Source organism: Orbicella faveolata, unplaced genomic scaffold, assembly GCF_042242905.1.
Source record: "Orbicella faveolata isolate gen_17 unplaced genomic scaffold, um_ofav_v1 contig_4, whole genome shotgun sequence".
Classification (NCBI taxonomy): Eukaryota; Metazoa; Cnidaria; class Anthozoa; order Scleractinia; family Merulinidae; genus Orbicella; species Orbicella faveolata.
Window position 1 is genome coordinate 6,193,159 of NW_028301569.1, and position 11,873 is coordinate 6,205,031.

The following is an 11,873-nucleotide window of genomic DNA, read 5'->3' on the forward strand; positions in this document are numbered from 1 at the left end:
CGAAGCAACCTTATTACTGTCTTTTATTTTGTTAGCTAGGAACAAAGAGACCTCAGTTGGACAGTCGCAGTCCACGCCTCCCGACACACCCCGGCCCCATGCCACGCCTCCACTTCAAACGCTCGGAAGAACTGGTAACTAATAAAGATGGCTGCCTCTAAAAGTGGTTTCGTACCAGGAGCGACGAACAAATTCGCTCTTGATCTCCATAAATCCCTGGCAAATGACGATAAGTTTGCCAATGAGAACCTTTTCTATTCTCCCGCAAGCCTTCTCATTGCTCTTGCGATGACATGTCATGGAGCGAGGGGAAGCACTGCTGCAGAGATAATGAAAGTACTCCATGTTGCTTCGGTTTCTTCACCTGACCTCGACAAGAGCATGAAGAAATTCATTGACACGTTGAATGGAGCCAGCGACGAGAGCAACAAGCTGCTTACAGCAAACAGGTTGTTTGTTCAAAAGAGTTTTGAAATCCTGGAAGCCTTTAAAACAGGAACTCGTGAGTTTTATGATGCAGAACTCGCTCTGGTTGACTACATCACAAATGCAGAGAAAGCCAGAGAAGAGATTAACCACTGGGTGGAGCAGAAAACAAATGATAAGATCAAAGATCTCATTCCTTCCGGAATGCTGAGCTCAGACACAAGGCTGACTCTCGTGAATGCTATTTACTTCAAAGGTTTGTGGCTTGAGCAATTCAGCAAGGATGGAACATTTTCTGGGTCCTTCTTTGTGTCCCAGAATGAAGAAATCAAGGTAAAAATGATGCACCAAGAAGCTGATTTCAAGTATTTTGAGTCAAAGGAGTTGGCTTGTCAAGTGCTCGAAATGCCTTATATTGGCCGAAAGATGTCCATGGTAATCTATCTTCCTAAAGAAATCAATGGCCTTGCCGAATTGGAAGAAAAGATGACCTATGACAACCTGCAGAAGTCTCTTTCTTTGCTTGATGCCTCAAAGAAAGAAGTGGAAGTGGTTTTGCCTAAGTTTAAGCTGACTCAACAGTTTGATCTCAATGACATCTTGTCAAAAATGGGAGCGCAAGAAATGTTTATTCCTGGTAAAGCTGATCTCTCCGGTATCACAGCTGCACCATTGTTTGTCTCCAAGGTGGTTCACAAGGCATTTGTTGATGTGAATGAAGAAGGTACAGAAGCTGCTGCAGCTACTGCCATTGGGGTGGTTTTCATGTGTATGCCATTGCCAAAGCCAATGTTCAAAGCAGACCACCCATTTTTGTTTCTTATTCGGCACAATGATTCTGGTGCCATTCTCTTCCTTGGGCGTCTTATGAAGCCTAGTGATTAAGTATTGAGCACAGTTGAATCTCTTGCATCAATTGTGGACAAATGAATTTAGATTAAGATATGCTTGATTTGCTTTGTGCTTATTTTTTCCCCGTTTATATGTGTAGGGTTTTATTGGTTATAGAATCTCGCATTCTCACATTCAGTTATCTTAAACTCTCAGCCACCTTAAAATCAAATTATTTTCCCTTGAATGAACCTTTCAGTCATTTGTTTTCCTGTTATCTCAAACCATTTTTTGTCCCGGGGGGGGGGGGGGGGGGGGGGACTCCCCTACAAAAACAACGGTGATCCTCATTGTACCTTTCAGGGTTTAAAAACACGGTTTTAGTACCTCATCGGGTGTTCAGCCTCAAAGGTCCACAGCAGGAGCTTTTGTGATACCTTTTGGGGTTTTGAGTTGAAAACAATATGGCAGGAAATAATGTGTTGCTTTAGAATTGGTAACTCTTAGGGGTGAACAACATTTCAAGCCACACCCACAACACAGGATCTTGGCACTTCTCTGGGATTCTTTTTAAAATTTCCGATGAGCACCCTAGTCCTTTCTATTTGGGAGTTCCCCCAGGTTTTTTTGTTTCTCTTGAGGGTTCAGGATATTGGGATTTCCTGAACCACCCAACACCCAATAAAAAGTGTACAACCTCTATAATATCAACATTTAGTTAATTGAATGGTGGTCTCTATTTTGGGGCTGGCATTGACTCAAGTTTGTTCTGATCCACCTGTTGTTGATATTAAGATGTTGACTACATTTGAAAATGAAAAAAATGTGATAATTTGGCAATAAATAATTATTATGAATAAAAAAATTCTTAGTGAATTGCAGTATATATGAAGGTGTATCTGATAAAGGCAAAGTTCAGTTAGGTATGAACAGTGAAAAGATAAAATAGAAGTTAATTGTTCTCAATACTATTTAATTACTCTTTGACTTAAGATCACGAGTACTGATGAGACTAAAATAATAATATTACATGATATTTTCATAAAATCCTGCATGTAAAAAAATACAGAAATGTTACTTTTTAATGTATTAGTAATGAATCAATGAAATTGTGTGAAATAAATAATTTCATAGTAATGTATTGAGTGGATGATTCAGTGACCTAAGGCAGCCCCTGTTAGCAACATGTGACATGTTCTTGAAATAGCAACATTAGAAGTTGAAAAACATTACAACAAGTGACGTGATATATGGTTTTTGACCAAGTGTGAGGTCAAGATGGCTGGGTATTGGCCAAGTTCTTTTTTTTTTTTTTTTTTTTACGTGTTTATGGACTGAGATGGAGACAAGGTCCACAAACAGGCCAAAAAAAAGAACAAGGCCAATATCCAGTCATCTTGACAGAACAAGCTTGGTCAACAAAGGATTAATTTTATTATATGGAAAGAGAATACTATGTTCTTGTGGGACTCAGCAGGTGATCCAGAGCTGGCAAGATAGCCCATCTTGCTTACTTGGGTAGCCAATCACAGCACAGAATTTGGTTCATCTTGCCCGCTCACGCAGGTAATCATATAATAAGTGTTGATATTGTGACAGGGCGTTGAGGACCTTCTGAAGCGCCTTGTGAAAGGGTCTTAAACTCATATGGGAGACTGATATATACCCTTTTATATGTAACAGAAACTCACTGATGGTTGGTGCACCAGAGTCTGGATCACGCAGTCTGGGTTCCAGTCTGTCCTCATCAAGTGACATTCATAACACAATATAACAACATGGACATAAAGACAAAGATCACTGCAATACTTTTGCCATAATTTTTGTGGTGTATGTTATGCTGTTATTCACACTAGTGACAAGACAACATTAATTTGTTTTTAAAGTGTTTTTTGTGGGTGTATGTCACCTCGCCATTGCTGTTAGTGTGGACCAGGCCTAAATAGGAATCAGAAACCTGTTATTGTAGTCTTACAAAATGGGGTGCTTGAGAGGGCCTGCCGGCAGACTCGCATGCGCTGTGAAGCCATGATAGATGAGCTGGCAAGAAAAGTGACCTCCCTAACTTATCTTATGTAGCTCCACCACTTCTTCCCCTGCTTACAGGCTAGGTTGGGAAGGGGTAACCTGCAATGGACTAGTATCGCATCCAGGTCACTTCTTGCTACTTGTCATCAGGTCAACACATAACCACTCGCCAGTCACCTTTGAACTGAGATTTTGACATCGAACTGAAATGAAAAGGGAGATTTCATTTTTCCCTATGATCAGACTAAAATAAAGGAGACAATATTGGTCATTTACTCTTATAGATTGACATAGTGGCTCCGAAGAGAACGGTTTTATTTGCTAGAAATGGATTCTACTCAGGCTTGTCATTCTCACTGCCGAACTCAAACTCGTTCTCAAATTCCTCATCGTTTTTGCTTCCTCCAGTTTCTGCCTTTGCTTTCCCCCGGGGGTAACTCCCGTATAAAAGGACGGGGATGCTCTTTGTACATTTCAGGGGTTAAAAAAGTGGTTTTTGTACCTCTTAAAGTGTTCACCTTAAAAGATCCACTACGAGAACTTCCACGATGCCTTTAAGGGTATTGAGCCGAAAAACATGACGAGATATTTGGCAATCAACTTGAAGGTATTCAAAGTTATCGTCTACATCGCTTTTTAAAATTATGAAAGTGTCAATTAATGTGTTGTTTTAGAATTGGTTTCTCTTAGGGGTGAAAAAAATCCTAGCCACGCACTCAAAACAGGAACTTTGAATTTCTTAGGGTTCTTTTCAAAATTTCCAACGAGCACACTTGTCCTTTTTATATAATAATAATAATAATAATAATAGACTTGTATAGCGCTAGGACTATACAAACATACTCAAAAGCTCTTTACATTAAGTTAAAATCAATGAATAAATGGAAATCACTAAACTTTAAAACTATTACAACAACTATGCTAAACTTTAAAACTATTTCCACAAGTCAAAAGCTTTCTTAATATATGGAAGCATTCCCCCTCCCCCCTCCCCCCACGGGCTGCGTTATCTTAGTGCCGTCGAAATCCCGCGGGACTTGAACAATCTGGTGACCGTGAGACTCATACTACGCTTTCTGGATTCATTGAAGAACCCAGAGGCGGATCCAGGGGAGGGGTTAAGGGGGTTGCAAACCCCCCCCCCCCAACTTTGATAACTGTTATTTGTTTAACTCACCATAGAAATACTAGAATAAAAGAATAAAATAGTTTGACGTAGTTTGTTTCACTTCCACCAACTGACTGACTGTCAAGTTTAGGAAACGAAACTGTGCATTTGGCAACTACAATACATTATTATGTTTGACTCTCTGGTTGATAAAAGAAAAACCCGTAATTTTATATCACGCCTTCACAAACTTTTTTCAAGTGTCAAACATACTGGAAATGGTGTTTCAGAGGGTAAAATCAATTTTATTTTATTTTCGGGCGCATGGCCTCGGAGCCCCCTAGAAGCTCAGGGTTACTGTGCTCGCCATCCACTCAGTGGCGACGAAAGTTAAGGTGGTACAAGCCCCTCGTTCAGGAATTCCTGGATCCGTCCTTGGAAGCAAGCAACTACTAGAATTGCTTTGTGACCACTTCTTTCCCGACCGAATGCCGTAATTTCCATTGAGGAGATTTATTTAACAGCTAGGCAAGCCGAAGCACTTGCCGCAGTCATTTTTTTCGGTTTGGTTGTAATTTATCAAGCACGAGAGACAGTGTTTCATCGGGATATCCAAACACCGAGAAGAGAGTTGAAAATACGACGCGAAGCGGAGTATTTTTGACGAAATTCGAGGTGTTTGGATTGCCAATGAAACACTGTCTCGAGCGTTTGATATATCCTCTCAATCGAAACAAAAACTAAGGAGTAAACGGAGAAGTAAAATCGTCAAAATCTATGCTAATTAAAAGACAAGGTATCCACACCTTCTTTCATGGTTGTGATTTTCTTTGTTTTAACTTGATGAATTATTAATGAGTTTGAGAAATTTATAGTCATCATAAACACTCTAGACACCTAGATAGAGAATTTAACCATGGACACTACCTCAGTCACAATTTTTCTACCTACCACCCTAGTAAAATGCCAAATTATAGATAGAAAGAAATGTTAAGTGTCTGTAGGGAAAACCAAGGTTTGACTGTACTACATTAAACTCGATGACTGAAATATTACTTATAATTTATATAAAATAAATAAACTGAATTTTGTTCTACAAGGGATTTTTCTGTGGTTAAAATGTTTTTAAAACGCGATGTTTCAGGCTGTGTTACTGATCTTCTTCAGGCACCGTGGTTCTGGCTCAATATGGTGACTGCCCGAGACGTCGACGCGTTTTAAAAACATTTTAACCTCAGAAAAGTCCCGTGTGGAACAAGACTCACTTGATTTATTTTACATATCAACATGACAGGTTCTGAAAGTTTAAGATAAACTATGAAATATTACGATACTGGCTTCATGAGACGGCCCATGAACAATATGGAGCCAGAGTCGCTGTGCCGAATAAGAAACAGGAAGGGGTGGTCAGCCTTAAATATCCACTGCGAATCCGTGACACATTTTTCCAAAGCTTCCTCAGTAATTGCTCCTGCCTCGGTTCCTTCTTCATTCACCTCGACAAATGTTTTCTGTGCCACCTTGGAGACAAACAACGGCTCAGCTGTGATACCAGAGAGATCGGCTTTACCAGGAATGAACACATCTACCGCTCCCATTTTTGACAAGATGTCATTGAGATCAAACTGTTGAGTCAGCTTAAATTTAGGCAAGAACACTTCCACTTTTTTCTTTGAGGCATCAAGCAAAGAAAGAGACTTCTGCAGGTTGTCATAGGTCATCTTTTCTTCCAATTCGGCAAGGCCATTGATTTCTTTAGGAAGATAGATTACCATGGACATCTTTCCGCCAATATACGGCATTTCAATCACTTGACAAGCCAACTCGTGTGACTCAAAATACTTGAACTCACTTGTTTGATGCATCATGTTTACCTTGATTTCTTCATTCTGGTTTACAAAGAACGACCCAGAAAATGTTTTATGGTACATGAATTTCGTAAGCCAGAAACTTTTGAAGTAAATGGCATTCGCGAGAACCAGCCTTGTTTCTGTGCTCAGCAATCCGGGAGAAATGAGATCTTTGATTTTATCACTTGTTTTCTTCTCTACCCAGCGGTTGATCTGTCTTCTGGCCTTCTCAGCATTTCTGATGTAGTCAACTTGAGCGAGTTTTGCATCGAAAAACTCGCTTGTTCCTTTCTTGTAAGTTTTCAGGATTTCAAAACTCTTTTGAAGGAATAGTCTGTTTGCTGCGAACAGCTTGCTGTTTTTGCTACTTGCTGCGTTCAACGTATCAATGAATTTCCTCATGCTCTCGTTGAGGTCAGTTGGCGAGATCGAATCAACATGAAGGACTTTCATTATCTCTGCAGCAGTATTTCCCCTCGCTCCATAGCATGTCATTGCAAGAACAATGGTAAGGCTTGTGGGAGAATAGAAAAGGTTGTCATTGGCAAATTGATCACTATTTGCCAGGCATCTGTGAAGATCAAGAGCGAATTTGTTCGTCGCTTCTGCTATAACTCTACTTTCTGAAGCAGTCATTATCACTAAATTGCTGGTTTGTGCAACAAGTAGATGGGAAGTAACTAACCACAGTCTGGAGAGTAAAAGAGCCCAATTTCTTAATTAACTCTTTACTAAAATGTTCCAATATATTTTATTAATCATCATACGCGCGACACTTGAACAATACAAACTACAAGTGCACGGAGAGAAGTTATTTATGTTCTACCTCATTGACGGTGATACTCACGCAAAGGAATATAAGCAAGTCGAAACAATCATTTTTTAAGCTTATTTTGACGTAGAACTTGCTAGTAATGTTAACTAGCTACGTAAGGAGCCCTCATTTTTATAGTAATTCAGTCTGTTCCCTTCAGTGTTATATTCCCGTTTCAAACGCTTTCCAGCAGTCGAAAGACTGTCCAACTAGGGGGGGGGGGGGGGGCTCCCCTGGGTTACACGAGTCAGTGATGTCACGCAGTTACTTTAAAAGGCCACATTTCCGCTCAGAATAAATAGGGTCCAACATAGGTTTGGCGGGATGCGGGAAAAGATTAAAATCGAGGCGGGGTGCGGGATGACAAAAATTTTAATGGCGGCATGCGGAATGAAAACACTTCGAAGAGAGCGGGATTTGCGCATTTTCACGGGTGGGATGCGGGATAGTTTTAAAATTGACGGCGGGATACGGGATTCACAGGATACGAATGTTATACGGAGAACTGCGCCTATAACCAGGGGGATCTTAATAAATGTTCTGAGCGAAGCGGGATGGCGGGATTGAGCCAAGAATAGCAGTGGAATGCGGTATTGAAAAAGCCTATGATCGACCCTCAATAAAGGTCTAGACTGTTCGTAATTGACGTGTCTTGGACAGTCCAAAAATTGTTACGCGCAATATTGGATATACGCAATATTGAATCTAATCAAGTCCTGTAATATTTTGGCCAATGATTATAGGGGTTCACGGCGCACGAATGAAGAATATTGCGGCGAATATTGCACGAAACGCTCCGTGGGTATGTCCGCTCCTTTTTTGGGGAGCAAGTTGCCGCCCCCTAAGAGAGAGGACGCTTCCGCCTTCAAAGTGGACGGCAACAAATCGACTTGAGAGCTCTGCTTCCTTAGAAAGCTGTGAGTCAAGCCCTGTAGCTGTGGAGTGGCTAGTGTAGTGATCATAAAGCTTTTTTCAACATGAATGCATACAGTGAGAAAGTCTAAATGAATATAAGACGTATGTTTGTTGCAGTGTTCGAAAAAAACAAACGAAATCACTAAATCCCGTGTCATTAAGAAGCAACAATCTCTCATTCTTTTGTGTACAAGTATAACATTTTTCACTCAGTAAAATCTGAGGATGTCGAGCCTCCCTTCAGGCCCAGCATACAATTATTCGAGAATGTATAGTCAGAAAAACATATGCTTTGCGCTCGTACATGTAACGCAGCGTTTAATAGTTAGCGCGAAGACTTTTATATTTACATTTTTTTAAAATTACCTTCGGTTTAAAATTAAAGGAATACCTTTAAACCAATTTTCGAACGAAATGTTCGAACCGACGTATTTCGTGCGTCTAAACGTTTTCACAAACCCATAGTGAGACACTTTAATTTGATCAGCCAGTCGGGATATTTTCCACAAGTCCTGGGAAAATCACTTCATCTTGAACATAATAACTTTTTAGTGTTTTCTTAAAGTTTAGTGGGCAACTAACTTAGGTTAAACTTATTGAAATCTTAAACAAATCAAGAATATATCGTTGGAATTCTATGAGTCCATGTTGGTGTTGCCAGACCTCATTCTTACCGAATCTCCAAGAAAAAAAAAAACCCAAATATCATAACTGTTGTGGATTGAAAGAAAGTCCCTTTATACTGAACATAGCATCTTAATTATTTATTAGAACTTCTGAAAATTATTAATTAACGAAAAGAAGTTAAAAACAATTATTTTCATCACAACTTTTGATAAATGCCATTGCACATTTTTAGTTATCTTGCAAACTTCCTTACTTTAATAGTAATTCCCGTCAATATAGTTTTTCTCTTTCATAATTACAATTTAAATTAAATGAGTCCCTCTGTATCAATAAAGTAATATTTTCTTACTCAAAAGCCCCCTAAACCAATCTTATCATTTTGTAAATCACCAGCAACACATTTCAAAAAATCATATTGAAGAAAACTAATAATTATTAATACGCTCATCTCTATGTTTTCAGGTTCATACACCCTCCCTTCATTTAATCTGATACAGCTCCACTATAGTATTTAATGCCAGTATAATTTTTTTCTCTTTCACAATTACAATATATTAAAATATGTGTCATTCTACATTAATAAAATATTCTTCTCTACTCACAAGCCTCCTAAACTAATCTTATTACCGTATTTGGTATATTATTAGCAGCACATTTGAAAAGATCATATTAAAATTAAGAAAACAAATTTTAAACAAATTAACTAAAAACTAATTCCTCTAAGTTTTCAGGTTCATAAATCCTTCCTTGTTTAACTAGATACAATTTCACTGTAGTATTCAATGATTCACTTGCTAACAGTAAAGTTTGCTTTTTTCAATGACTATCAAGAACTCCAATGTAGCACTTTGTTCTGAGTAAACTCATCAACTTTGAAACTAGATCAACGTTGTTCTTCAAAGTCAAGAAAGACAAAAAAAACAAAACAAAGAAAAAACCCTCCTAATATTTCCTCTCCACCGCCTGCACTGCTTCATTTCAATTTGAAAATCACTTTGGAACAAAATACCCATTCATTAAAGTATCTCTACTGAACATTATAAAATGAAAATACCGAGAGCTGTGTCTACACCGTAGGAAAAGGACTGCAGGAGCTGATAGTGTATTCGAGGAAAACACCTACATGTATGACCCAATAAGTGGACAATATTCTGTACCCAGCCACCTTAAAAATTAAAGCCTCAGAAGAGCCAGCAAAACTTTGGGGGCCCACACCTTATAAAGAAGTCTGGACGTATCCCAGATGAAGACCAGTGCTAACAACTACAATAACATAAAAATGGTTTCTGGCTTGAGCCCGCGATCCAATTGAAAACCAGTACCTGGGTAGAGGATCACTTAAAAAAAACACACATGATCTTGACAAGATCTAAACCTGAGCCTGTGATAAGGCAAGGTGATACTGGTCAGCGGATATCTTGTTTTGACAGATGTCAATTGGCGATAACAATTAACCATAACATGGATGTCCAATATCAAAGATAAATGCTGTAAACCAAGTTTGCAAGCCTCGGTCAAGTTATTAGCCTGTGATCCATGCTGCTGGCCATGTTGACCTGCATGGTTTTCTATTTCTACAGTATGTGTGCATGTAGTTCTGTTCCTAGGTGCTATTTTTTCAATACAAAAGACTCATTCTACAGGGACAGTCCATCTTACATCACTGCTACATGGCTTCTATCACTTCCTCAAAATGTTACAATATATGGATAATGATCACATACATTAAGTAAACGATTGGTTCTTCTCTATTGTGAAAACAGTACCTAAGTAACTACATTTTCTGGCAAATCTGCATTGCACCTGTAGGGAAAGGTTCAGTTGTACTGCATTATGTTTGAGTTGGTCTTACAAGACGGCCCAAAAACAGTATGGCACCAGAGTTGTTGTGCTGGATAAGAAACAGGAAGGGATGGTCAGCCTTGAAGATCGGCTTTGGCAACGGCATGGAAAACGTATTCATACCAATACCCGTAGCAGCTGCTGCCTCGGTACCTTCCTCATTCACCTCAACAAAGGCCTTGTGAACCACCTTGGACACAAACAGTGGCTCTGCTGTGATACCAGTGAGATCAGCTATACCAGGAATAAACATCTCTTCTGCTCCCATTTTTGACAAGATGTCATTGAGATCAAACTGCTGAGTTAGCTTAAATTTAGGTAAGAACACTTCCACCTCATCCATGGAGGCATCAAGCAAAGAAAGAGACTTCTGCAGGTTGTCATAGGTCATCTTTTCTTCCAATTTGGCAAGGCCATTGATTTCTTTAGGAAGATAGATTACCATGGACATCTTTCGGCCAATATACGGCATTTCAAGCACTTGACAAGCCAACTCTTGTGACTCAAAATACTTGAACTCACTTGTTTGATGCATCATGTTTACCTTGATTTCTTCATTCTGGGACACAAAGAACGACTTAGAAATTGTTTTTTCTTCCTTAAACTTCTCAAGCCACAAGCCTTTGAAGTAAATAGCATTCACGAGAGTCAGCCTTGTGTCTGAGCTCAGCATTCCGGGAGGAATGAGATCTTTGATCTTATCATTTGTTTTCTGCTCCACCCAGTGGTTAATCTCTTCTCTGGCTTTCTCTGCATTTGTGATGTAGTCAACCAGAGCGAGTTCTGCATCATAAAACTCACGAGTTCCTATTTTAAAGGCTTCCAGGATTTCAAAACTCTTTTGAACAAACAGTCTGTTTGCTGTAAGCAGCTTGTTGTTCTCGTCGCTGGCTCCATTCAACGTGTCAATGAATTTCTTCATGCTCTTGTTGAGGTCAGGTGAAGAAACCGAAGCAACATGGAGTACTTTCATTATCTCTGCAGCAGTGTTTCCCCTCGCTCCATAACATGTCATCGCAAGAGCAATGAGAAGGCTTGCGGGAGAATAGAAAAGGTTGTCATTGGCAAACTGATCGCGATTTGCCAAGCATGTATGGAGATCAAGAGCGAATTTGTTTGTCGCTTCTGCCACAACAGCAACCTGCTCCGAGGCAGCCATGTTTGTTCTGTGGATGTCCAGGTCCTCTCAAGTTTCCCCTTCAAGTCGAGGCAGGATATCCTGTCCCCCAGCCCTGTCCCCACTGGTTTCCAATTCCGATTTTGAAAGATAAGCCAACAAACAAATCATATTTGAAAGTTACCTTCACATTGGTCCAAGGGATTTACGGTTTTGGTTTCACTGTGTTCGTAAACTTCTCGGAAAAGTACTTGTAATTTAATTCTTCCAGTTCGTTTCATGGCACGCCAGTCACGCAACCCGCGACGCTTTGAT

General features: G+C 39.6%; 1 protein-coding gene and 2 pseudogenes across 1 annotated transcript; 1 reads left to right on the plus strand and 2 right to left on the minus strand.

Moving 5' to 3' along the window:
• The first annotated feature begins 115 nt into the window (after positions 1-115).
• Positions 116-1,568, plus strand: LOC149101256 (leukocyte elastase inhibitor-like). The gene has a single exon (XM_089276063.1). It carries the CDS (start codon positions 148-150, stop codon positions 1,309-1,311), a length of 1,164 nt encoding a protein of 387 aa, XP_089132189.1. The 5' UTR covers positions 116-147; the 3' UTR covers positions 1,312-1,568.
• A 3,632-nt stretch (positions 1,569-5,200) lies between these two features.
• LOC110041135 (leukocyte elastase inhibitor pseudogene) lies at positions 5,201-7,279 on the minus strand (annotated as a pseudogene).
• Positions 7,280-8,721: 1,442 nt separating this feature from the next.
• Positions 8,722-11,802, minus strand: LOC149101257 (leukocyte elastase inhibitor pseudogene; annotated as a pseudogene).
• Positions 11,803-11,873: the final 71 nt, after the last annotated feature.